Source organism: Symsagittifera roscoffensis, chromosome 4, assembly GCF_963678635.1.
Source record: "Symsagittifera roscoffensis chromosome 4, txSymRosc1.1, whole genome shotgun sequence".
In the NCBI taxonomy this organism is placed as follows: Eukaryota; Metazoa; Xenacoelomorpha; order Acoela; family Convolutidae; genus Symsagittifera; species Symsagittifera roscoffensis.
Window position 1 is genome coordinate 63,244,103 of NC_087065.1, and position 27,296 is coordinate 63,271,398.

General features: G+C 34.9%; 2 protein-coding genes across 3 annotated transcripts in view; both read left to right on the forward strand.

Moving 5' to 3' along the window:
- Nucleotides 1-27,296, forward strand: part of LOC134844272 (meiosis-specific nuclear structural protein 1-like) — a 310,596-nt gene that overhangs the window by 147,098 nt on the left and 136,202 nt on the right. The window lies entirely within an intron of this gene.
- LOC134844987 (peripheral-type benzodiazepine receptor-associated protein 1-like) overlaps nt 1-27,296 on the forward strand; it is a gene marked incomplete in the record, with an annotated part of 60,018 nt that overhangs the window by 22,649 nt on the left and 10,073 nt on the right. Inside the window, 7 exon segments of the mRNA XM_063861815.1 lie at nt 15,580-15,669; nt 20,343-20,558; nt 21,510-21,825; nt 22,252-22,649; nt 22,901-23,146; nt 23,438-23,828; nt 25,525-25,779. Coding sequence (XP_063717885.1) covers nt 15,580-15,669; nt 20,343-20,558; nt 21,510-21,825; nt 22,252-22,649; nt 22,901-23,146; nt 23,438-23,828; nt 25,525-25,779 — 1,912 coding nt within the window.

The following is a 27,296-nucleotide window of genomic DNA, read 5'->3' on the forward strand; positions in this document are numbered from 1 at the left end:
TTTGTGAATTTGTGTTTAATTTTTTTTCGCTTGTTTGCATCGGCACAAAAACGAGAGCTTGTGTAGCGGAAAATACTAATTCCTCATTTCAATTCTGAGCAATCAATTCTCAAATATCACTAGGATTTTCCTGTATATTTGCAACAAGCTAATTTTTTGACTTTCGCATTTCATTTTTTTAATCAAGAAGATAACTTCAGAAAAATTTTTTGGAAAATTTTATTTATTTTTCCAAAAAATGTTTTTAAATTTCAAAGATTTGCATTTTAATAAGTAGGCAATAAAATTGTTTGGCTGCAATAGCGCATTGGAATGACGCTCTATAAAAGATCATTAAAGTTATTAAGCCAAGAACCTAAGCGTTCTATTACCCTTTTAACAGACCAAATTTCATGGTTACTCTGAAATAAAGAAACAAGACTACTCGTATCAGGGCGAAGCCCTCAATGTTCCGACTGCCTTTTAAGGTTTATGGAGCAGTAATAACATTAAGAATTAAATGTAATAAAATAAAATGAAAAAAATACACTAAATTTTGATTTTTTTAAATGAAATCATCCCCCACACACGATATATAAAAAGCAAAAGAATAGATTTCGCTCATTGTAGCCAATCAATTATGGCAAATAAGCTTCTTTCAACCAATTTGGAACAATTTCTAAGACAGATTAAATCTCAGCTTACGCGTTAGTAGCGCGAATTATATCGCGCGTTAATTGTCCCAAATTGGTCAAAATGGCCAAAATGGCAATCTTGAAACCCTTATAACTTTACGAAAAATGATCACAGGTGAAATATTTTTTCAAATTTGAGCTCATGACAACAACACCTTTGAATGATATAAAAAAATTCCGTCAAAAATGGCTAGTTAAAAAGTCGAAACTTGTCTGAAGAAAAAAAAACCCACCCCGAGCACAAATATTCCGTTACTTTCGTAACGCAAGTCGGAGCAATAAAGATCTTTTAATAAAAAAAATAACAAAAATAACCGCTAAAGAATCACAAAAAAGACAATTCATCACTCAAAGAAAAAAAATTTTCGGTAAACCTCAATGGAATGCTTAATTTTTTACTGTTTAAAATGTGAAAGTGCGCAGCTGTAGGTAAATCAGTTTTAAACAAGAATTGACTTTAACAGTCGTTTGGCATTTGAACTCAAAACTCAACGTATGCGGTTTACATATCAATTTCGAATCAAGTCTCAATCAAGTAAAATTGAATGATCACGCATTTAGTCATTCTTTAACTCTTAATTAAGTAACACTGATTGATCACGCAAGACTGCTATCGGAAGCAAAAGTGGTATACCATGGCAAAAAATTGACTGCTGTTCAAAATGTCTGATAAGAACATCCTTGAAAAAATGTTTTCTTATATCAAAAATTTCAGTTCTCTTTTCTCTGGTAAGTTTTTTAAAAAGCTTATACTCTTTTCTAAATTATTTTTCACATCTTCTACTGCAAAACTTGAACCTATTGAATTGCTCCGAAATAAATTTAAAACTTGTCTTATTCGGAACCAATTTATTATTTGCAATCGATAATGACAACCCGGTAAATTCTTGCATGCTCTCTGTTTAAGAATAATGAAAGTAGTGAGTACTGTTTTATAGGGATCGGTAATTTTTTTACAAGAAAAAGTCTGAAAAGTGTTAAAACGTGAAAGTATTGATATTGATATAAATATATTGATTTTCCGAGCTCTCCCAAAGTACTAAAAAGACCCTGGTTTGGCCAAATTTTCTGCGTCCCAGGCAAATGTTTGAAAAAACAGGTCAAAAAAGCCGTTTTTGGGCGTTTTTTGGAAAAATTTGACAAAAAAAAATCGCGTTTTTCTGGCGCGCGCTCTCCCTCTAAGTTAGTATATATTGGCGCCCAAGGCGCCTTTAGAAAAATTTTTGGGTCGGTTGGCCAAAAATGGATTTCTTAAAAGAGTTCAAAGGGATCTTATAAAATAGATTCGGAATGAAATCTCAATTTCGACGTACTTTCTCTCAAATGAACGCGCCGCCTGTCATTAAAAAAGGGGGACTCCTTAAATCAACCTCTTTCATAGACGATCAGCAGAGCTAAAAATTGAGGAAATTGCTTTTTTTCAGGACGAGTTATTAGTGCTTTCTGTTCTCTTTCGAGCCTCTTCTTTGCATACATTCGTGCAAACTCACAAATGGAGAGGAAAAGCTTTGTCAGAGTGTAGGAGAAAACAGTCATGAAAAGTTCAGGCTTATAATCCAGCAAATGCAAGGTTTTGGAACAAATTATTACCCAGTTTCAAGCCTCAGAGAGCGTCATTAGACCAAATGTTTTTTTTTCAAACGTCTCTGATAAAGCGACGTTCCCGGATCATTCTTGAATTCACCAGCAGAATTGAGGAGGGGGGCGGGGAGGGGGGACGCTTTCTTTTTTCAGGGCTGACCCCCTGCCGACCCAAAGGCCCCCTTTGTACTATTTTCAGATCTCCAAAATTTGGTTAAAATGGGGTCATTATAGTTATTTGGAAGAGCTCAGAAAATTAATTTAGTCGACCTAAAAAAAGTCGACAAAATTTTCGAAACTTTTTTGAAAATCCGCCCCACCCTCAAAAAAATCCTGGATCCACCCCTGCTTGAATTGGGAACATAGCAAAACGAATGTGGAAACTAGGTGTTCTAACCCACTAATCATAGTAAAATAAGTTTAACCAAATTTTTCTAAAATCGTTGATTGGTAAAGAGTCCTCAATGATGTATTAATTCATCTTCAGAGTATTTAAAAAAAACTTATTCTTTGAATCTTTTCTTCTTTCACTGATACTTGAATTATTGAATATTCAATCCAATCCGAATATTCAAGAATTTATTGAATATTTTGTTTCACTGAAACTTAAGTTTTCGAAATATCCTTTTTGAAAAGCAGGAAAACTTTGAGAGTTTCTGATAATTCGTTTCATTAAATTGGAGGTTTTTTCACGCTGTTTTTTGTGCTGTTTATCAAAATTTCACTGTATTTGATAGACAAGCTTATACATTAGTGATTTACCACAGCCGCTGATCTGAACAACACTGAGAACTTCAAACTGAAAATGTTCGCCGAAGGAGTTTCGTTGAATAAATACTAGAATGGTTTTTTTTTACTTGTACAATATGTAGTAGAAAAACAACAGCTGAAAATAAACCGAGAAATTATGTGACACAAATTGAGACAAAATTGCTCGTATCAGGGCAAATCCCTGAACGTTCTGACCGCCTTTTAATGTCTATGAAGCAGTAAAAACTTGAAAAAGTTAAAGGTAAAAAAATCAAACGATTTTTGTAAAGTTTGAGATTTTTTGTAAAATACAAAGTGAAAATTCGATGCCAGTAAAAATCAATTTTGGCAAATAAGCTTCTTTCAAGTAATTTAAAACGATTTCTACGACAGATTAAATCTCCACTTTCGCGTTAATAGCGCAAAATATATCGGACATTAATAGTCCCAAACTGACCAAAATGGCAATCTGTAAACCCCCATAATTTTACAAAAAATGAACACTGGTGAAATATCTTTTCAAATTTAGGTTCAGGACAACGATATTTTTTGAATAATATACACAAATTCCGTCAAAATTGGCTAGTTGAGAAGACTCAATTTGTCTGAAGAAAAAACCACCCGAGCACAATTATTCTCTTAACTTTTTTAAGAAAATCAGAGCAAAAAGCAGCGTCGAGATGTGAGCAATTTTTGAGATGAAATATAAGCTGCTGCTTATTTTGTATAAAACGCACGAGAAAACATGAACAAAACGCTCAAAAAAACTCACGCCAACGCATAAAACACGGGCACACACTGAACATATGTGTTTTATTGTTCCAACTTTTGAAGAAAATGACGAAGTAAGTGTGCTCGGGGTGTTTTTTTCTCCAGAAAGTATTTGATTTTCTAACTAACAATTTTTGACGGAATTTTTTCATATCAATCGAAAAAAGTTTTTGTCCTGAGCTCTAACTTAAAAAAGTATATCATTTCTTCTCTTTCATTTCATTTTTCTTAAAGTTATATGGGTTCAAAGATTGCCAATTCGGCTAATTTGGGACAGCTAACGCGCGATATTTTCGTGCTATTAAAGTGTAAGCTTAAAATTAATCCGTATTAGTAATCGTTCCAAATTGGATTGAGGCATGCTCTTTGGTCTATTGAACACTTTGCTATAGGCTGTATATTTTTCTGTTTTTGTTTCAAAAGTTTATCAATTATGTTGTTTCAAATTACTTTATAAAATATAAAACGCAGAGCACACGAAAAGTCTTGTTTTGAATTCGGCAGTTCTTCAAAAATGATGTCCAGAAAACTGTTCAGACTTCCTGAACCAAATGAGAAAAAAAACGTTTCCGTCCGCAGTTGTTCGTTTATAGAATTGATTCAGCGAGAAGTATAATCAAAATGAAAACTGACTCTAATAATCAATTTGTTACAATTAGACGCTGAGAGCAAACAATTTTATGGCAAAATGAAAAGTTTTGTGGCAAAGTTATTGGCAATCTAGAAATCTAGTTTTGAGATGGATTGAGTTTTGAGTTAAACTTTAACAGCCAAATGACTGAAATGTTTGTTTATTTTTTGTTCAAAACTAATTCATCTATTACAGCGCACTGTTTAGTTTATACGGTTAAAATATTAGCCTTTCTTTGATGTTTAAGGACAATCTTTTTTTTTGAATGATTAACTGCCCCTGTTACTATACTTTGACGTTATTTTTGATTTTATAATGGAATTAGTTGTTCGATATGGGATTTTTTTTAATGCGCAATTTAGTCAGCAGGCGTTTTTGTAATAAAATTTTACCAACTGGGATTTTAAAGTAAAGCTTTATTTGTCAAGTAACCATAAATTTTGGCCTGTTGAAGGATATACCAAGTTTAGGTTCTGGGCCTGATAATTTTAATACTTTTATAGAGCATCACTTTAATGCGTTGTCGCAAACAAAAAATATTAGTACGTGTTTTCCAGAAAGTTTCAAGTACTAAGTGCAAAATTTTTTTAAAAATCCTAAGTGATATTCAAAAAAAAATTGTACAAAATTGAAATGAAAAACAAATTTTTTCCTCTAAATAAGCACTCTTTACATAGGATCCTCTTCATAGGCTAATAAAGAACAATGAAAATACAACAGATTCACAAATTTTGCTATACCAATCTAAAACTAAATATCAATAGGTTGAGAGCAAAAATTCTTAAAAAAGAAGCATGCAAGAGGCCTATTACTTTTATTAATTTCATGTTTGGCCTCAACGTTATTTAATCATTAAAAAATTTTACGTAAGATCATCATGTTTTGAATTAATTCATGGCAGCTTCTTGTTCCGATCACATAAATTGGAGAGGAACCTTTTATTCTAGTGTGTTTTCGTTTTTCTCCCTTTTTCAAAATTACCACATAAACTAGAAGCCACACACAATCATCGGAATGTTACGAGTAATACATCATAATAAAATTAGTCAGTCTAATTTTGTGCGAATAAAGCGAGTGAGCACGCTTGTTTTTGTTCAAAATAAACTTCGAGTATCAAGCTGATAAATAAAGCAAAACCATAATTTTCGGTTTTTTAATCTTTGTTTGCAGACAGAAAATACCGCAATTTGAACAAAATTTTTTTTTTCTAGTTTTATGTGGCTTAAACTTACTGTGCCATCTTTTTGCACAGCAACCGGCTATCAATCAGCCTGCAAAAATTTAGGAAGCTGAAAAATTGACAAATCGCCAACTTTTAAGGACATAGGAGACCCTAAATAATTTCAATAGCAGGAAACTTTCAGCAGTTATTTTATCAACTTAGGAGACAAAACTGAGGCTGATTGATTCTCTTCTTACCTTGACTGTTTTAAGAAAATTGATCTAAGCATTTGAAAAGTTTTTAAAATTAAAAATTTATTTCAAGCAAAGTTCATTCTTAAATCTCTATTGGCGATTGAAAAATGCCAAAAAGGGATAAAGAAAGCGCTCGCAAATTGTGTATACTCTTCTGAGGTATTCATTAAACAATCAGAAAATTTGAATGATTGAAAGCCAGAAGCAAACGTAATCTGTTATTTTTTCCTGAGATTTGCAGTAAAGACTCACTTCCTGAAAGTTGCGTATTGCAGTCTCTAGAAAACTGATTTTCAAAATTTTTTTGAAAACTGATATTCAAAAGGTAAATTGTTCAGATTTCTTGAACCAAATAAAAAAAAGTTCGGGCCGCAGTTGTTCATTAAAGAACTAAATCAAAATGAAAAGTATTATCAAAATGAAAACTGATTAAAATTTTTTGATTCCACTTTGAAACTATAAATCTATGCGTCGAGGAAAGAATTTTAAAGAAGTTTTGTGAACAATTCATGGGCGATCTAGTATTCTACAATGCTTTTTACTCAAAAATTGGCGAACAAATACTAAACTTTACCAAAACATGTCTATTGCATTAAAATTATTCACTCCCTGAGTTCAAAGTAAGAAAAATTTTTATCTGAAAATGTTTTTATTTAAGTAAAGTACTGAAGGTTAGGCTAATTTAAGCGCGCTGTGAAGATTATATTTATGATGCTGAAAAATTAACACGACTTATTTTCGCATGTCACTCTATTTCGCACTGTATAAATTGTTCCAATTTCAATTGAGAAAATAAAAGGGAACCAATCTAGTCTTTTTAGTTTTTCTACTTCTCAGAACATTAGACTTTACGTTCGCTATTGTCGAAAAAATTATATATTTGCAAATTTTTGTCGCTAAAAACGATTCAATATCAATGAAGGGACACTCGAAACATTCAGGGCTTTAATTTGATTTGAGTAGTCTTGTTGCTACTCATAAGAACAATGAGCAACTACTAGCACAAATATCTCAAACAGGGGCGGATTTACGGGGAGGGAGGGGGGGGGGGGGCGGACGCTCTTCTACCTTTCTCAGGGATTCCACCCTCTGCCGACCCAAAGGGTCCCTGCTCTAAAGTACTTTTATGCGACCATTTCGAGTCATCAAAGAGAAAAGTTAAATCTGATAAGAACTGTTTGATGCCATAGAGTACTGCTCTAAAGCACTCCAATGTAAAACAAAACTAAATCTGGAAAACCTGACTGGGAGAATTGCAAGTAAATTAATTTTACTTCTCTTTTGGAGCTAATAGCTCAAATTGCCAGGAAATATTTTGTAACTAATAGCTAGCTTTTTACTGGTCATAAGCAGAATAAATCCCCAGAGAAAAAAGTTTGCATTCCCCTGCAATGGTGATATTTCATTCTGGCATTGATGCCAGATTCTGTTTTTGCACCGGGCCATTCAATATTATTGATTGTCTCGCACACTTGAATCAATTCAGTTCAGCCTATCTTCTCCGCTTTTAATATGACTGGAAAAAATACTTTTAGAAAATATTTCTTTTTGTAGTCAGGAACAGCCTTACTGTATTTGGGTTGCAATCCTGTTCCAAGCACTCTGTTTTTACCTGTCATCAGTTCATTTGATTTGCCTCGCTTTATTAACTCCTTCTTTGGAGTCCAAAAGAGAGTCTAAAAGAGATCATCGCAAATTAGCATCCAGCTAACTTAGTCTGCAGGGAAAGCAATGAAGATATACACTTCTTTTCAGCCGCGTTCCTTTTAACCTCAATGCTCGATCGAAGGCATAATGTTTGCAAACTGTGTTCTTTTGGTTTTCTACTCCCGTGGTATTCTTTCTTCGCCTCTCGTTTACTTTTCTTTTCATACCATTTTATGCTTTCTTACCATTGTTGCCCATCTATTTTGCTCTTCAAACACCAGTCCAAAATGAGGGGCTTGCTGTTGTGGGGAATATAAAATAGCTAGCGGCGGCCTTTACTTCTGCCTAATTTCCTCCATTTCCTTCTTTTTCCAACTGGGGTTCGGGCCTCCTGCCTCGTTTGTTCACACATATTCCATCCATCTCTCTCCTCTAGCATCGTGCTCCATCGTCCTACCTACCTCTGCTCGCTCGACCACGCCAAAGTCCCCTTTTGAGGAGGCCTCCCTATCTTCTTCTGCTTCGTCTTAGTTCTTTTCTAGATCTTCTCTTCATTCAAACCGCCGCAACTGCGCTCCTCTCTCTCTCTCTCTCTCTCTCTCTCTCTCTCTCTCTTTCTCTCTCTTTCACTTATTATAGCCACCATCCATTTCTTTTCATCCTCTCAACTTGCGTCTCAAAACCAACTTGCCACCTGCCGAGACCACTGCCCAGATCGCCTGCCCAGAATTATCCTTTACCGTTTTAGCCTCAAGGTGAGTAGCAAATCCATAAATCACAAGTGCATCAATTTCTCTAACCCTTTTTCATTGTTTCGCTTTTCGGATAAAAAGCTGAGTATTTATAACCGTTTATAATTTTCCTCATAGAAGTTTCGGTAATCGATCGCAAAATCGATCGCAAAACTATTTTGGATTTTTGACTTTTTTGAAAACTTATGAATGCTTTGAAGCTTTTGGCTTTGGAGTAAATCATCTGTTTTTTCTTCTTTCAGTTTTAAGTGAATGTGCAACTTAAAGAGCAAAAAGTGTAACAAATGAAAAATGGATTTGCAACTGCAAACCTGCAAGTTTTACCAGCAATCTGATTTGTCATCGTTTTAGTCGGTATTTTCAAGATTTTTTTCCTATTCGAGCAGCACCAATCTACTGTATTTTGAGAGAAAAAAAAACAATTGAGAGTTTCAAGTTATTCGATTGGCTGTTTCTGTTTTTGTTCTGACCACCGACGTGAGGAAGCTTTTCAGATTAAGGTAGTTTTTTTTAAAAATAAAACCATGTGCCTGAAACAAACATCATCATACTAAATCCCTTACACTCAGGAATCAATCCTCACTGAAACACTTCTAATAAAAGTTTCCATGCCTTGAAAAAACGATGGGATTTTTTTGGACAAAATGATGATAGCAATTAGAACGTAGTAGGTGTTACGCAAAGTTAAACCCAATTGATATTTAAAAAAAAGACACCATAAGAATGATTAAAACGAACAAGGCTAGACTGGTGCATATACAAAACAGTCCCATGCAAAACAGTCCCATACAAAAGAGTCCGAAACATCAAAAAAAGGTTCTAAAAAACGGTCCCTTACAAAACAGTCCAAAACCAGTTGAATTTCATGACCTTGATCTTTTGGCGCCGACAGAATTGATCTACGCTTTGAAAACTCAAACAGGGGCAATTAAAGATCAAAGAGCGAAATTTGGAACATTAATTCAGATGAAAATCAAAGGACTCATGGTATAGTGGTTAAAGCGTTAGTCTCAAACTCTAGAGATCAAAGGATCGAGTCTCCGGCGGCACAAAAAATTTTCCAATTTTCCGAAAAAAGTTGAAAATCGGGTAAATATGATAACGCGTATATCTAGGGTACAACAAAGGGTTCAACCTTAGAGGGTTGGGCGGAGGGGAAAGAAAAATCAACGCCTTGTATGTATTCATTATTTTGCCGGTTTCAAATCGACTCTAGCTCAATTTTGAAAAATCAAGGAAATTAATTAACTTGGAAAAATTTTATTGCTTGGCAATATGGAATAAATGTGAAAATTAAAAAGAAAAGAAAAATCTGATTATAATTTAATATTATAACTACATCCTTTCAAAAACCCAATGATATCGTTGGGTTGATATGACTTAATCATAGTGATCAAGTTTTTGTCGAGTTTTTGGTATTTAGCTTTTTTGGGTCTGGCTACTTTTTGTCCTGCGCACAGAAATGCTGTTGCGAGAAGCATTCGAATAAGTTCGCGAAAATTAAGGTCATTGTTGTAATTGTGAGTATTGCCTGACGACTGAACATGTCGCCAGACACTTTGACTCATATGGAAAAAACAAAACTGAATTTGAGCACTTTAATGGGTAGCTATTATTGAGTTTCGCACAGCTACTTCAAAATCAATTGTGACGCGTTTTGGGGAATCAACTTTAAGAATACTGAGAAGGCGAGAATAAGTTGATTCCTTTTTGTCGGGTAGCAGAGCGTAGACAATAGGAATAAGGCATCCTTCAACAGAAGCGTGTACAGTATAAATCTGACAGAAAACATTAGGAGCAGTCGAAAACGTTCCATCACAGAACCAATCATCCGATAAAGATAGTAAGTCTAATCCGGGTAACGTGGCGAACACAATAACCCGATTTTCATCTTGGGGACCAGAATCGTGAAGAAGGAACTGCTCTCCATCGTGGGTTTTCTGTAGAGCCAGTGGTAGTTCAAAGCCAGTCAGCGATGTTGGCTCTGCCATCTTTGGTCTTTTTTCGCGTCGAACTCTATTTACAGCTTGCTGATTAGCAGAATAACTAGGTAAATGAACAGCTGTTTCTCGGTTCACATCACGTTGGGCTGCGAAAATAGTCTGTCGCGGTGTTACATCGGATACTGCTGCTCGATCTTTAAGTGTTTTTCTGAACTTACGTTTTTCGATGTCAGCTGGATTGGGGAAGTGGCAGTGATCTTTAACGATCTCAACGGAGTCGTCCTTTGTACGCACACGGCCATTGCAGCTACTTTGTCCGCAGCGCCAGGAAAGGGAGTTGTCTGCCAGTGTTCTGTGTTTAATATAAGCATACCCTTCAAAAATCAGTAACTCATAATTTTTGTTTGTAAGTATGATTTCCATCGATAGATAGTGAATTTCGTTTCTATTGAGTGTTGTCAAGTGTTTGCAAATGAAACAGATTGAACAACCTGTCTCTTTTTGCTTAGATTAAAAAAAGAGTCCACTTTCTTAAATTGCGTTAACTTTAATGTTTTGAAGATTATTGCTTTTATTGAGTGGCCGCTGCTGTTATCTAGGTTGTTCTAATTTCTCTACTATACTACCTATTGTTATCCGGATTAGTTGGAATCAAAATGTGTTTAATATGAGATAAATTTACTTATCAGCTTCTAGAACAATTATCACTTCGAACAATGGGACTGTTTTTTGGACTATTTTTGGGACTGTTTTGTATGGGACTGTTTTTTTGTACTTTGCTATGTTTTTTCGGACTGTTTTGTATTGGACTGTTTTGTATGGGACTGTTTTGTACAGACACGGGCTAGACTATTCCGCCCTATTCCGGTAAAACCCTGACTATTCCGACTGGCTCTCTATCGTCTATCGAAATCTAATAAAAATTTACAATGAAAGCAAATTGCTTGCTGTTCAGTTTGGAAGGACTTAATTTGCCGCTTACGCTTTAATAGAAAAATATATCGCGCGTTAATTGTCCCAATTGGAATTTTAGTAGTCAAAATAGCCCCAAATTCGAACATTTTTTTTGTGAAAAAGGATCACAGGTGAAATATCTTTTTAAAATTGAGCTCTAGATAACAATGCTTTTCAGATTATATGAAAAATTGTCGAATTTGTGTTACACTTTAATCATTATAGATAAAGTCTTCAAAGTATTAAGCAAGTAGTTAAAATGGTTTCATAGTGCATTTAGGATAATGCGGCGTACCAGATCCGCTCGGCAGCACGTAGATTCCAGGTACGATCCCCTACTTAACTAATTTTACTAATTTTAGGAACAAAATATTTACCGCAAGCGTATATTTTCCTCACTCTCTTTAAAAGTCAGAACAGTAACTCAAGCTATTAACTATGATCAGTAAGAGTTGCTGAAAAGAAAGATTCTTTTAAATGAATGCATCCCGTTACTTCTCCTTGAGAATGCTTTTAAAGATAAAGCATGCACTCTTCTCCTCCTCCTGCGAGAGAAATTTAAAAAGAATTTTGCCCTCAAAAATGGGAGTAGTCGAAACATACTGTGCTAATTGCAGAAAAACCAGCTGGGTGCTTGTATCCTTGGTTCAATTGCATTAGTTTTTTTTTGTTCTCAAGTGTTATTAAACAGCTGAGAAATCTTGGCACTGCAATACGGTTTTGGTTTTCTTGACAACAAAAATTAACAAGACTTCTCGTATCAGGGCGAAGCCCTGAAAGTTCCGACTGCCTTTTAACGTTTGTGGAGCAGTAATAACATAAACAACATTTTAAAAAATTCAATGAAATAAAAAAAAAATTCTAAAATTTGAAAAATTTTTCTATAAAAATCATCCCCCCACACGCCATATAAAGTACAAAACAATAGGTTTCGCTCCTTGGAACAAATCAATTATGGCAAATAAGCTTCTTACAACTAATTTGGAACGATTTCTAAGACGGATTAACTCTCCGTTTACGCGTTAATAGCGCGAAATATATCGCTCGTTAATTGTCCCAAATTGGCCAAAATGGCAATCTTTAAACCCTCATAACTTTACGAAAAACAATCACAAGTGAAATATCTTTTCAAATTTAAGCTCAGGACAACAATACCTTTTGAATGATATAAAAAAAATTCTGTCAAAAATGGCTAGTTAAAAAGTCGAAATTTGTCTGAAGAAAAAAAAACCCACCCCGAGCACAAATATTCCGTTACTTTCGTACCGAAAGTCGGAACAAAAATAGTCGCAGACAAACAAACCCTTGAACAATAAGTACATACCACAGTATACGCACCAAAAATATTAAGATTTGAAAATCGCCTTTTTGGCACATTTTGACTGATTAATTGGCCTTTTGTATTTTTTTTCAATGTCGAATGAATAGTGGGCGAACTGATCAGTAAAAAGAATAACTCTAAAATTCTTGATAATGCCGGAATAGGATTTCAAATAGTCAACCGACTCTTCAAAAAAACAGTTTTTTTTTGAAATTTTCATCGACTGTCTATGACCAAATTTTTTTAAGATTTTTTTTCTGACAGTCAGAGGAATCATTGCAATGCCCCAATATAATAAGTTTTGTTTGTTAACTAACGTGCTCCGTGTTTTGGGAAAAATAGGTTATTTAAAAAAAATTAACTACTTTTGATTTTTTTCCATGGCTGCCCTGCAAAGCCTAGCGGTGGTATTTGAACCAGCCGAAGTATAAACCAGCTGAAGTATCAACCAGTCGAAAATACATAAATGTTTCATAATTTTTTTGCAACAACTAGTTAACAGTTTTGAGGGTATGCTAATTTCATTCATATGATGAAATTTATCTGCTGCTTTGATACTCTGCACAAGTTCTGTTGGTTTATTTACCTTCAGAATAGCGACTATGGAATTTTTTTTCAAATTCAAAAATATTACTTTTTTACTCGCTTACTCTCTTCTGTCAGATACTAAATAAATTCATAATTTTGAGAGCAATTCAATTTGACTAATCGAGCTGTATTTATACCAAAAAATGAAATTAAAATCAAGCAAGCTAAAATGCTTAAATTGACACTTCGATTCAGTAATTGAGATATTGGTACCTAACTGTTTTTGATACCTAACTGTTTCAGAAATGCATGTGCTTTCTGTGAAATTTTTTTCTCAAACGGGAACAAAGGAGCAAATGGCCAAAGAAACAAAATGAACAGGATGTTTTAAAAAAGTTATCAGAAACCAGTATTGAAGCATCGAATGAATTAATCGTGAAAATCGGTTAATTTTTACAACTTAAAGGATGTGTTTTGGTTCAAATACTTGGACATTTGGTCCTTCTGCCACCTGAGAGTAGCCTCGTTAATATTCTAATTGGATCAATTGCGTCAATACAACTAAACATCAAAAAGTGCACCCATTAATTGAAAATTTATCATTTTAAAAAAATCTAATTTGAGGTTAAAAGAAGGAATTTAAAAAAATTAAAAAAAGTCAGAGGTTCGACTGACGCCGCGCAATCGACTGACATTAACACTTTTGTTTCCCTGTTATTTTACACCTGGTCTCGATTATACCCTAATCGATTCGCTTCAAAAGCCAATGCAATCAATATGAGATGAGCTGAATTTATCACTATGTGCTTCAATTTAGAGACGTATTTTTACTTTTTCCACTACCAAGTAAAGTGTGCGACTTGAGCAGCGCATTTCCAAGAGTATCAGACAGTATTTTAATTAAAGATTGTGCTGTACAATGTATTGTTTCGCGTTAATTCAGAAAATGGGACTAAAACATATTGCTTTTATAAAAAATTTGCAACAAAAGTAACTTGAACTCAAATCTGATAGAATCAAGCTGATATTTATACAGAATCCGGCTGAGGTATTCATCTTCGACGTGCTCTAAAAACTCAATGAATATTTAAAACTGGCAGCTTCTGTTTTCGATAAAATTGGTCTTATTCAAAAATTCATTTTCAACTGTTCTTGCTGTTGCTCCAAATCAACCAAGTTTCTCCAAGTTCAAACTTCAGGAGTAGAGCTCAAAAAATAAAACCATATTGCTCATTTATCAGACGGAAAAACTGAATGTTCCGACTGCACTTAAAGGTCAATTTGAAACTTTTTTTGCTTGTAAAGTTGCAAAACTATCGAAAAAATTTACAAAAAAAGTTCACAAGCTATGCAAATTACGAACGAAGTTCTCGTGTTCTAGTTTAAAAAACAAATGACATGCCGCAATTCAAGCCGCCGCTTATGCGTGGTAAAGAACGCAATTTATGTATACCAAAATTGTCAAATTAGCTATTTTCAAACCCCTAAAAACTTTACAAAAAATAATCTCAAAAATTATATTTCAGCTCCGAACAACAATATTTTCCAGATGATAATATATAATAACATCCGTCAAAAATGCTAAAAAGTCAAAAACTGACTGTAAAAAAATACCAGTAGAAGAATTAATATTCCGCCACCGTCTCCGAAAGTCGGAACAATTATCACATGATGAGATGATCCAAAGAAATATTGAGGTCAATTATGGTTTTGATGAGAATAAAAAAATGTTATTCTACAATTGAGTTCTTTCAATTCGCCGACATTTTAAAATGACAAACTTATACTAAAAAAAGCTGCATTAATTTTTTCATTTCTGTTAAAAGAAAAGTTTCAGAGGAATTAATTTTAGAACCCAATTATAGATGATCCAAAGAAATATTGAGGTCAATTATGGTTTTGATGAGAATAAAAAAATGTTATTCTACAATTGAGTTCTTTCAATTCGCCGACATTTTAAAATAACAAGATTATACTTAAAAAAGCTGTATTAATGTTTTCATTTTTGTTAAAAGAAAAGTTTCCGAGGAATTAATTTTATACACCAATTATAGATATTGCAAGAAGTTGACGGGAATTCATTCATTTTTTTATGTTTTTTTTGCAAATTTTTTTTTTTTTCGCCTTTGAGTATTTGAGAGCAAGAAGAGCAAAAAATTGCAACTTTTGGACAAAACATTTGAAAAGTGCTCCAAAACGTACTTCTGGGTCGCTTTTTCTGAAAAGCTTACAACAAATGTGACAATACGAGACAACTCGCAAATCCTCCGGAAGACAATCAATTACTACGTTTCAAAATTATTTAAAAACGTGGCATCCAACCCCTCCCCCTCCAGGGTAAAAAATGTTATTTTGTTTCAGAAATTTAATTGGAGAAGCCAAACTGGGTTCAATTGATATTTTATTTGAAAAAAAAAGACAAAAATTCAATTTGGGTGATGAAAAGGTTTCAGATGTCATCCCATGAACAAAATTTTTTAAGTTCCTTTTATTTGAAATGCTCGCTTTATACGGAATTAATTCAGACTTCATTCAAGGCTAGCGACAGAATTTACGGTGACTGTTCGGATAGTCAACATTTATGAAATTTGTTTTTTTTTTGTCGTTTCAGGCGCAAGAGAGCAGCGCTAACGAGAATGCACAATCGATGCTCAATCTACAAGATGCGTTGAAAGACCTCAAGCACAACTACCAACAACAGGTACAAATCAGATTCAATCCTCAAACTTATTATATTGTTTGTGGTCCGAAGGCGTTTTTGGGAAAATCTTTGGGTTGGTTGGGCAAAACAGAGGTCATAAAGTACTAAAGAGGAGAGAGACCAAGTGGGTGATTTGGGATCGAATACCTGAAGAAGAAGGGGCGTCCCCCAAACCCACTCCTTCTATTATCATCTCGTCATCCCTATATCATAAAACAAATGAAATTATTCTTTCTTTGCTTTAAATTGATCTGAAGGTCAAAATTATTTGGGCCATTTTTTTCTCAGTTCATAAATTGTCCGGAATATTTTCACTGATCAAATCGGGCAGAAAGACTTTCTTAGACCAAATATGTCGCCTACTTGTGGTACGTTAATTTGGTCAGGAAAAATCAGAATGCGAGTTTTCTCTTCTTCTGGAGCATTTCCGGTTGCTGTCAACATACCAAGGAGATTTGAGTTAATTTAATCGGCGGGGAGTTAAATTACTTCCAGAGCTTACCATTTCAAAGTTTTTAAACAATATTTTTTTCCTTTGTCATATCACCATCAAAATATGACTGAAAAAATTTCATGGGCTAGATACCCAATCCCCTACAAAACTTTTATGCCGGACAAAATAACACAAAAAGCTTAACATCAAAAAATTTTTATAAAATTTTAAGAAACGAAATTTCTAACATCCTGTTATGGAGGAGATGATGAAAAAACGAGGCAGTTTTAATTTATGCCAGCCCAGCAAAAAGCCGACTGTCGTGCATGTGTGACAGAATTGTCGGTCACAGCCCCCGAGAAAAATAAACAGAAACCGAAGAGTACTGTTTAAAAAGTTTTATCAAGAATTTTTTTGACTTTTTTATTTATATAGCTGGAAACAGAAAGAAAGTCATATAAGCTTACTAATCAATGGAAAATAGCTTGAGAATGAGTAAAAAAAACATTGTTAATGTTTAAATTACCGTCTTCGATTAATTGTAAAACAGCGAAGTGGCTGTGATTTATGAAGGTCGCAACAATTTTTTTCACCTTTTTCAAGAAAAAATCGTAATATTTATTCATGCTCAATTTTGATTTTTCGCGGTTTATTTTGATTGGTTGTAAGCTTCAGTTTATTTTCTTTGTCATAAAACACTCAACGCGTAAAAAATCGAACACTCTTAATAAAAGATGAAACAAAACAGTTTTCTCTAAAAATTGAGATAAGTTTCGGGGAAGAAAATGCCGTTCCTACCCATTTCTTAGAACTCAGAAAAGCTTTCGGATGATATAATGTTTACTTCAAAATTTGATAGTTCAAAGTTTTTCAAAATTGACTGTTCTAATTTTTGCGAAATAAAATTCTCTTATTTTTTCCCGATTGACAGATTTTTTTACATTTCTTTTTTGGCTGGTCAAACACGGTTAAAAACCACCTCCATTTGATGCATCTCTCAATTCTATCTTTAAACTCAGTTTTTTTAGTTCCCTGTGTCAAAAACTTATTATAATACAAAATAATGATAAAATTGTAAACATTTAAAATTTTAATGGTAATAATTAGAAAGTTGAAACAGAAAAACTAATTATAATAGAAATCATAGTACGAATCTTAAGAATGTCAATCAGCATGGCAATTTACGATAACAATCAAAATCAAAATTATACTGCTACAAGTGTCATAATCGGAATAAAAATTATCCCAGTAATCATGATAACCCTAATCTTCAGAAAAAATTCTTATGGAATTAGTCATAATAAGATCACTAAAAAAATCCGTGATACTGATAAAAAAAACTTGGTCAGTTGTTTTGTAATTAGAAGAACCAATTACGGCCACAATATTTTAAAAAAATATCAAAAACGTGTTAGTTTCTTTTTTTGTTAATTCTGTCATTTTTTTTTACTGTCGTACGATGAGATAATCTCAACGAAAGTCTGAAACTTTGATGAGCAAAATAGCCGCTACTTTAATGAACTTGAATGAACAAAATAGCCGTTATTGACTTATTTCTTCTAAACTGCATAGTGGCAGAGTGGGCAGTTAACGCAATATCTCTATGTCCAAAAATCTATTTGCTTGTTTTTTTTGCAAAAAATTCGGTCAATGAAAATGAATCAACATCTTATTTCAATATTTTGAAGAACACTTGTAAAATATTTGTTTGATTTAAGTATTCATTGAAAAATTATAATTACACTATTACTTTTGTAGTCTGAGTTTTTCGTTGACGATTTATTCATTTTGTTTTCTCGCTGGTCTATCCAATTTGAAGTTAAAACTGTTTTTTTTGAGCTGCTTAATTTTTTGAACGCTGAATTGCTCTAGATAATTAAAATGCTCATTTTGAACATTTAATTTAGAGTGCGTTAGGTTGATCCACAATTGACTTTTTTGTTCATTTTTTACCTTTCAATTTGACGTATCCTGTATCAGTAAATTTTTTATCTTTCGAGTTAAGTATTATTCTGCTGTTAAAAAATCAAAGCAAAATTTCACACTTCTACCGTCAGTGGTATTTTTTGAAGTAGAAAACGGATATAATTTCAAAACCAATTTACAAAAATTTTACCGATAAATTGAAAACGTTTCAAAATTGTCAGTCATGAAAATTTCATTTGATAGTCATAGTAATTTAGATTAAATCAACAACAGTTTTTTTTTCAAAAACTGAACATGATGTTTCTTTCTGAATTTTTAATTTTTTGCAGCAATTTACTTTGAAATTTTTTGGATTTTTGAAAATCTCAATCGCGGTGAAATACTTCTACTGGGATGAAACTCATTGCTGATGTAAAAGGTTCATGGCTGATGTGGAATATAATACTGGAACATATATCATAATCGGGAAAAAAATCATCATAATCATGGCATAATAATCATGATAACCCTAATCATCAGAAAAAATTGAGTCATAAAAAGATCACTAAAAAAATCATGATACTGATCAAAAAAAACTTCGGTTGCTTTGCAATTAGGAGAACCAATTACGGCCACAATAACAAAACAAAAAAAATTGTTTCGATGTATCCTGTATCGAAAATCTTTGCATCTTTTGAGTTAAGTCCTATTCTGCTGCTAGGAAAAACATCCAAGCAAAAAATCAAATATTTAGCGTCAGTGATACATCAAAATTTTGCCAATAAATTGAAAGTGTTTCAAAACTGTAAGTCATGAAAAGTTCATTTGATAGTCATAGTACTTTAGAATAAATTGACAACAGCTTTTCTCAAAAACTGAATATGAAGTTTTTTCTGATTTTTCAATTTTTTGCAGCAATCTACTTTAAAAATTTTTGAATTTTTTTATTCTCATGTACTTCTTTTGGAATGAAACTCAGGTTTCACGGCTGATGTAAAAGGTTCTTATTGTTTATAAACCTGTTTGCTGGCTTCATTTGCTCGAAGTTGAATCAATTTTTTTTTAAATTCAACCGGTTTTTCTCGACTCTGATAGTTTTTTTAAAAATTGCTTAAGGTTCAAATTACGACTGAAAGAGCTTTGAAAGGTTTTTACATTTGACCCCTTTTAGTGAACAGAAAAATAACAACAATGAATGTAAAAAATGCAATAAAAGCAACCAAATTGAAAAGTGTGTGAAAATAGCTGATTGAAATGAAAAACTACAGAAACTCCCACCGCGGCCATTTTGCAAAAAAAAATTGGAAACACATTTTTGGCGAACTAGCCCTAGAACTGAATGATTTCTTCTTAATGCAGTTTGGGCAGTTAACGCAATATCTTTATGTCCAAAGATCCATTTGCTTGTTTTGTTTTTGGTCAAAAACTTCCCGTACAGGTTCATAAAGCAACAAGTCACTAGAAAGTTTTGAAGAACACTTGTGAAAGCTACTTTTAAGAAATTTTCGTTGATTTTAGTTTTCCAAGAACAATTATTTTAGCCCTTTTTAGTCAGAGTTTCTCGTTGACCATTGATACATTTTGTTTGTCTCAATGGTACATCCAGTTTGACCTTAAAACTGTTTTTTTTTCTGAAATGCTCAATTTTATTCGAGCTCAAAAATTGCTCTGGATATCTTAGTTGCTCATACAAACATATAATCTAGAATGCGTTAGGTTGATACATGATGGACGCTTCCTTTCATTTCGACCAATCACTTCGACGTATCCTGTATCAGAAACAACTTTTTAGATTTTGAGTTATGTAATAATGTAGTGCTAGCAAATTAAAACAAAAGTTTGACATTTTCGGCGTCAGTGGTACTTTTTGGCGCAAAAAATGATGGAATTTTAAAACCAATTCACTAGAGTTTGGCGGATAAAATGAAACCGTTTGAAAACTGTCAGCCATAAAAGAGGAGCGTTAATATTAATAATAAAATAAATTGAACTGGAACGGAAGCAGAAGCGGATAATGGATGCTCGCTAGAGGCGGAATTTTCAAAATTTTACTGACTTTTATTAATTTTTGAGCTGAAAAAGTTTTTTGGCCATTAATGGATGTCTTAAGATACTAAAACGAAGTCAGTTTTTTGTTATCAAAGTTTTCGGGGTTCTACGGAGCATTCTCCCCCCCCCCCCCCGCGCTGCCCCCCTAAATTTGCTACTGAAAATCAGCATTTTGAAATCTTTGTGTTGTATGTGTTCGATGATTTGAACGTTCAGAAGCGCCTTTTCTCTATAATTAGCTTCCGTAAAAATTAAGTTTATCTTTTAAGAAAAAGAGCATTTTTAGTCAATCAAATACAATGACCTTCTGCACGAGTTCAATCGGCTGAAATCTTCAGTTGGCGAGAGTGGGTCACCGGGTCATTCCGTGGGCGGCAACAAGACGGCGAGCGCAACTGCTGGTGGTATCGGTGTTGCCGCCACGACAGACAATCTGCTGGACGGAACAACGGCTCACTTTCCCGCCTTCGGGGCGCAAGACCTCCCCTTAGAACCAGTGCCTGTAAGACAACTTATGATTGCCTTTGAAAAATGGTTTCGCACCCTTCAACTTCCCATTGCGTTGAAAACAAAATGTGGAATATCAAGCTCGTCTCAATTTCAAATTTCTAATTTTTTAAACATTTTATTTGTTGAACTAATTTTAAAAGAACGATAAAAAATATAATCACCTTAAAAACCTCATATTGTTCTGGAGGCAGTTTGTTTTTGGAAAAGCTAAAAAACCCGTTGGTACAATTCTTAATCCCGTTGAGAAAGTAAGTCTGATCTGACTTATCATTGGATTGACTGGAGAAATTAACTAATTCTTCGTTTATTTTTTCTCGATTAATTGCCATGAAATATTTTTTTTGGGTCCAATCAGTGGCGGATTTAGGGGGGGGGGGGTGCGGACGCTTCTTTTCTTCAGGAATTCGACCCCATGCCCACCCAAAGGTTCCCTCCTTTGTACTATTTTGAGATATCAAATTTTTGGTGAAGGACCCTTAAATTTTTCTAAAGGGGCCTTTGGCGCCAATATATACTAATGTGAGGGGGGAGCGCGTGCCGAAAAACGCGATTTTTTAGTCAAATTTTTGAAAAAGTGCCTAAAAACGCTCTTTTTGGCTTTTTTTCAAAACTATGACTGCGCCGCAGAAATTTTGACCAAAAAAGTGTCTTTGTAATGGTTTGGGAGAGCTCGGAAAATCAATTTGGTCGACCTAAAAAAATGTCGACAAAATTTTTTTGGAAAATCCGCCCCCCCCCCCCCTCCTCGAGAAAATCCTAGATCCGCCCTGGGTCCAAGGATAGTTTTGCTTTCATTTTAATTGCATTAGTTATTCAAAAATTAAGAAGAAACTGGAGATTTAATAAGGAGTGAAAAGCCTCTATAAATACTATTAATTTGTTGTAATTGTTTCAAATTTGCATATTGTTTCAAATTCTTGATCAACAGCCCATTTTATGACAGGTCACAATCTACATCGCCAAGTACAACTACGATCCCCTCAAGTACTCCCCAAACGACAACCCAGAGTTAGAGTTGACAGTTTCGAAGGGGGACTATGTCTACATCCACGGGGATATGGACGAAGATGGTTTCTTCGAGGGGGAGCTCCTGGGAGGCCAGCGGGGTCTGGTTCCATCCAACTTCGTCGAACCAGTGAAGGAGAAGGAGCTGCCGGAACTCTTGAAGAGCCACCTGCAGAAACTAAGAAACCGCAGCTTGTCCAACTTGCATTTGAACCAAATCGCGGCAGCCGGGAACTACGGGCTCAATCCGAAAGGTCAGGGATTGTCGCTTTAAATGCATCTATTTTTTTAAAAGTTCGAAATTGTCAAAAACAATGTTAATTTAATTTGTTTGATTGCCGTATATGACTGGAAGATTAAAAACATGTGCTATCAAAATTTTCCAAGTCCACCCCAGTGTTTGCAGAAAAAAATGTTAAATAAAACTTTTTATAGAAAATGTTATAATGTAAGGCTGAGTTATTTTGTTGAGCGAAGCTCTTTTTTGCAACTCAAGTCCGTTTTTTTTTGCGTCTAGAACTTACACGTCGTGCCACTATTGTAGCCGAAATTGGTCAGGCTGTAACAAGACCTGAAGCTAGTGGTCAGATAAGAGCTCGTCCTCACACACTATTATTTGTTCTGGCAGGGGTCCAAACATACGATTCGACGGTCGCATAACTGAGCTTGATTTTATTTAGTCGATTCAGGAGTCCAGGTGCTAGAAGATGATATCTCAGAGTTCCCCAACAGGTCATTGACTTATTCTGCCAAATATGACGTCACGTCGCTCAAAGCTAATCACAGTGCGGCGTGGAACGACCAATCACATTCCAACCATATTCCAGTCAGCCCGAAAAGCCTTCCATCACTCATGAACTCGCATCTAAACCGAAGTCCGACACACTACTCGGCTGCAGGAGGACACCACGACTTGTCGTTAGCCAATCACATTGGAGATGGGCTGGATACGAACTCGCAGAAGTACTCGCCTTCTTTTGCGGGTTCTTCGCCGCGCTCGGTGTCGTCTGTCGGCACGAATGAAGAAAGTCACAAGTCGTTGAGCAATGGACCCTCTCGGCATGTTTCGCCTAGAAGTGTGAGATTCGAATTTCTGCACTACGATTGCTATATAATTGCCACAATTCGATAAAATCACTCGAATGGGAGAAAAAAGAGATATTTGTTTTCATTAAAAAAAAAGAAGCTAGAAGATTTGTTCGGTTTCAATTTTTTTTTTGGCGTTTATGCTTTATTTTATACTAAATAAACGGCCAAAACATTTTTTAAATGTCGCCGATTGTGTTTTAAAACCTTTTAGCATAACTGAAGCTCTTTTATATTTGCCAGGACAAAGCTCATCGTCTCCCCGTAGTGTCATTGGACGACCTTGGGGGTGGGGGTGGACAGGTGAGTCCGCCGGAACGACTTGTGGTGGAGAAGATGCTGCTTAACTCAGTCCTCATCAGCTGGAGTGCGAGCAGTGAACCAGTTAAAAGAGTCGAGTGCTACGAAGTGTGTGTAGACGGCACACGACATCTCACTGTCAGACCATATGCTAAACTCAGGGCACTGTTACACAACATCGATACCCAGGTATCGTGCATGTTACCATGACACTAGTTACTATATTATAACTGGTTGCTAAATGCAATCAATGTCATTTTTCGCATTGTTTTGGAAAATCTCCGTCAAAATTAGTAAAAAGTCTGTCAGAGTAGATCAATATTCCGTCAAAATTACTAAATAGCACCTCATCAAAAAAAATGAATACCCAGTCATAATAACTAAATAACCCGTCACAATAACTAAATAACCCGTCAGAATGACTAAATAGCTCCCCGTCAAAATGAACAAATGAAATAATTTTAACGTTTTTCTAACTAGATTCCACACAAAGTGAGCATACGAACCCTCACAACCAGAGGTTTGGTCAGTAAAGACCAACAGTGCACAATTGTGATAGGAAAGGGCGCCAAAAAGTCTCCCTACGATCTCAAAGCAATCCAAATCCAACCGACGAGTTCCGAAATAGTCTGGTGGCCTTGCAACAGCAACTTCTCCCACGGGTTGACCTTGAATCAGGGACCAGAGGTCAGGATACCAGCTGGTACCTGGATCCATAAGTTAACAGGTCTCACGCCTGCCAGTGTGAACAAAGTGTCTCTGAGGTCAGTTTGGGATGACGTCACGTCGCCACCGATGTCTTCGGATTCGAGTTCGCCTTCTTCTCAAAATAGCACTGTGGCTAAGATCGAGTTCAAAACATTGCCATCAGGTCGGTAGTCTTGAGTTTGGTTCACGATCAGTAAAATTTTTTAAAGAAAATAGTTTATAGCACATTTTTAGATCGAATTTATTCAATCTGATTGTCCTTGAAACAATTTGGTTGTCCTAGAAAAAAGGTTGACAATTTTCTATCATATTTTAAAATCCGCTCTTCCAGAAAATCCCAGATCCACGTCAAAATTTTCTAGAATTTTTTTGTCAACTAAATTAATTATCCGAGCTCTCCCAAAACACAAAACTAAAACCTTACGAATAACATTAACTTTTAAGCGTTATTAGGCCTTTTTGTGGAAAGTTTTGAACAAAAACTTGCGTTTATTTGGCGCGCACTCTTCCTAAAAGTAGTATATATTGGCGCCGAAGGATCTAACCACTTATTCATCAGGATCTAACCAATCAAATGGAGGAGGTTTGTAACCTAACAATGACTGTGTTGGAAACTATGTCGGGTACTATTTGGTTGACTTGATTAGCTGATTAACCAAATTATCATTTTATATATCGGAAAAACGATTGTCAGAATATGTGTTTCAATCTTTGAAAAAAATGCCAAAACCAAGCAACACTCATTATCATTATCAAATTTCCAAACATTCATAGTGGAGATAGCCGAGTAAAAAAGGTTCTAAAATTGGCAATAATGATCTAGGCAAGACTATCTAAACACTAGGCGCCCAGAACTCAGAGAAATGATAGATACACCGGCTTGGTTTTGCGCCTTCATTGCTTACAGATACGATCTTTGGGTTCTTTTTCCCATCAAAGATAAATGCCCTTTCCTTTAATGTCAACTTCTTTGTTTGTAACTAAAATATGTCGTATTTTCATTTCGAAGCTGACTTTCGAACCGAGGCAATATTGTCCGCAAGTTTAATTGGTGCAACCTAGCTACATTTTTTAGTTGGTACTCTACTTCTAAACATTGAAAAACAAAAATGAGCTTTGTCATTTTCCCTGCTGTTGAAATTGAAATATTTGGACGAGGATTGAGGATGAATGAGTAAATGAGAGTGGGGGGAGAAGGTTCTCATTTGGAGCAAGGGGGTAGAATGGTTCATTAACAGTTCATGCTCATTAATCACGTGGTCTAAATTGGGTCAGTTGGTCGCCCCTTCCTGCTGTCACTTTTCCCTGATGGATTCTAACCCACTTTAGCCCGATTGAACATTACGGGTGAAGTATTATGAACACTGCAAATTGTGAAGGGGTAAATTAATCCGCTTTGTGCAGTACAACAAAAAAGCTGAATATGAATGCATGTTATGCGTTATTTACTCCCATATTTGGAAAAATTGATCAAATATGGTTTGCGGCTAAAAAACGCCTCTTTAATTTTAAAAGTCAAAATTGAAAGCCTCCTCATGATGTATTGGTTAATCTGTTAATCTAAGAGTTCAGGGGAAATAACCAGGAAATCATGCGCAAATACACAGTAGCGGACTTAGGGGGAAATTGGCATCTTGACCGCACAAAGGGCTCCTTTGGTTCTATAAGCGACATCCAATTTTAACTGACAAACGCTAAAATGATTTTAGAGCAGTTTTTTACCAAAACCTTCCAAAAAAACTTAAAGGCGTCAAAAGTTTTGGTCTGTTTTTCAAAAGTTTGGCTGCGGCGCAATTTTTTTTCGGAAAAATAGGTTATTCGTAGAGTTTTGAGAGAATCGTACGGTATTGATATTCCAGGTCTTCCCGACTGTCCCTGTGGGGTTCGAGTGATTGTCAGCTCCTCACCTCCGAACACTTTCACAGTGATCTGGGAACCCCCGACATCCCCAGGAGTGAATGGATCTATGGGAATAGGAGAACCAGAGGGCGTGGTAGTGTCAAATGGAGTCTTGGTCACCGGATACAAGGTTGTGAAAGACTCTGGAGAGGTGCTGGCCACAATTCCGGATCCTGCTGCCGACCGGGCAATCTTGACGGTCTCTTCTTTACGAGGTCCATTCAATTTTTTTTCAATTATCACTCAAAAACAGAAGAAATTAACGGAGTTTTGTATCGTTTGGAGTTTATCGCAATAAACAAAACACTAAAAAACACCAGCTGACCCAAAAGTATTGTTTCTATATGAAAAACTGACGTTCACATATTTGCATATTCGAAAAACATTTAAATGAACTTCTCGAAATGAATCGTGCAGTTGCTGTTTTGGGAGGGCATGTTGGACGCTTCTTCTATTCAGTAGCTCGAGAAACACACCACCCAAAACGTCGTGGATAAATATTAAGTTCCCTTGATCACCCGCTAAATTTCTAAGTCTTAAATTTTGAATCGTCTAGTGCATTAATAAGAAGAGCTTGCCTCAATTCAATTTGGAACGTTTTATGAGTGCGGATAGTTTGCCACGCATAAATTTTTCGCGTATTGAAGCAAACTATCAAAGTAATATTCCGGAGTACGCGCCGCACTTTGGTCAAGTGCAAGCATAATCGCTTGGCAATCACAATATTTCCAAATCGATGCCCATATGCAGTCAACTTTTCTAAAACTGTTCTGAATGAAAAAACAAAAGTCGGAACAATATTGCGCGCTAATTGTCCCATATTGGCCACATAGGCAATCTTTAAACCCCCATAATTTTACGAAATATGATCATAATTGATTTTTTGTTATTTTTGAGTCCAAGTGAACAGTACCATTCGAATGATACAAAAAATGTTGTCTAAAATTTCTAGTTAAATGGCCGAAATAGGCTGGAGAAAAAAACCACCCTAAGCACAATTATTCCGTCACTTTCTTACAAAAGTCGATACGAAAGTAACGGAATATTTGTGCTCGAGGTGGGTTTTTTTTCTTCTGACAAATTTCGATTTTTTAACTAGCCATTTTTGACGGTATTTTTTAAAATATCATTCAAAAGGTAATGTAGTCTTGAGCTTAAAAATGAAAAGATATTTCAGCTGTGATTTTTTTTCGCAAAGTTATGGGGGTTTAAAGATTGGCAATTTGCCAATTTAGGACAATAAACGCTCGATATATTTTGCGCTATTAACGCGTAAGCGGAGATTTAATCCGTCTTAGTAATCGTTCCAAATTGGTTGAAAGAAGCTAGTTTGCTATAATTGATTTGTTTCTAGAAGCGAAATTTATCTTTTTGTACTTTAAATGGCGTGTTACAAAATTTTTTCCTTTTTTATTTTACATTTGGTTTTTTCATGTTATTACTGCTTCATAGGCCTTAAAAGGCAGTCGGAACATTCAGGGCTTCACCCTGATACAAGCAGTCTTATTTTTTTTGTTTCAAGTAAGCGTTTGTTCCGGCTTTCGGAGAAAGTAATCGAATATTTGTTCTCCAGATAAGTTTCGGCTGTTTAGTGAGCAATTTTTCACTTTTCATTTGAGGAAACTATTTTATATTATTTGAAAAATATATGTGTTGATATATGAAAAATAATTAGATATTTCACCTGTGTTTATTGATTGAAGAACTCTATGATAAAATGTTCCTTTGTTAC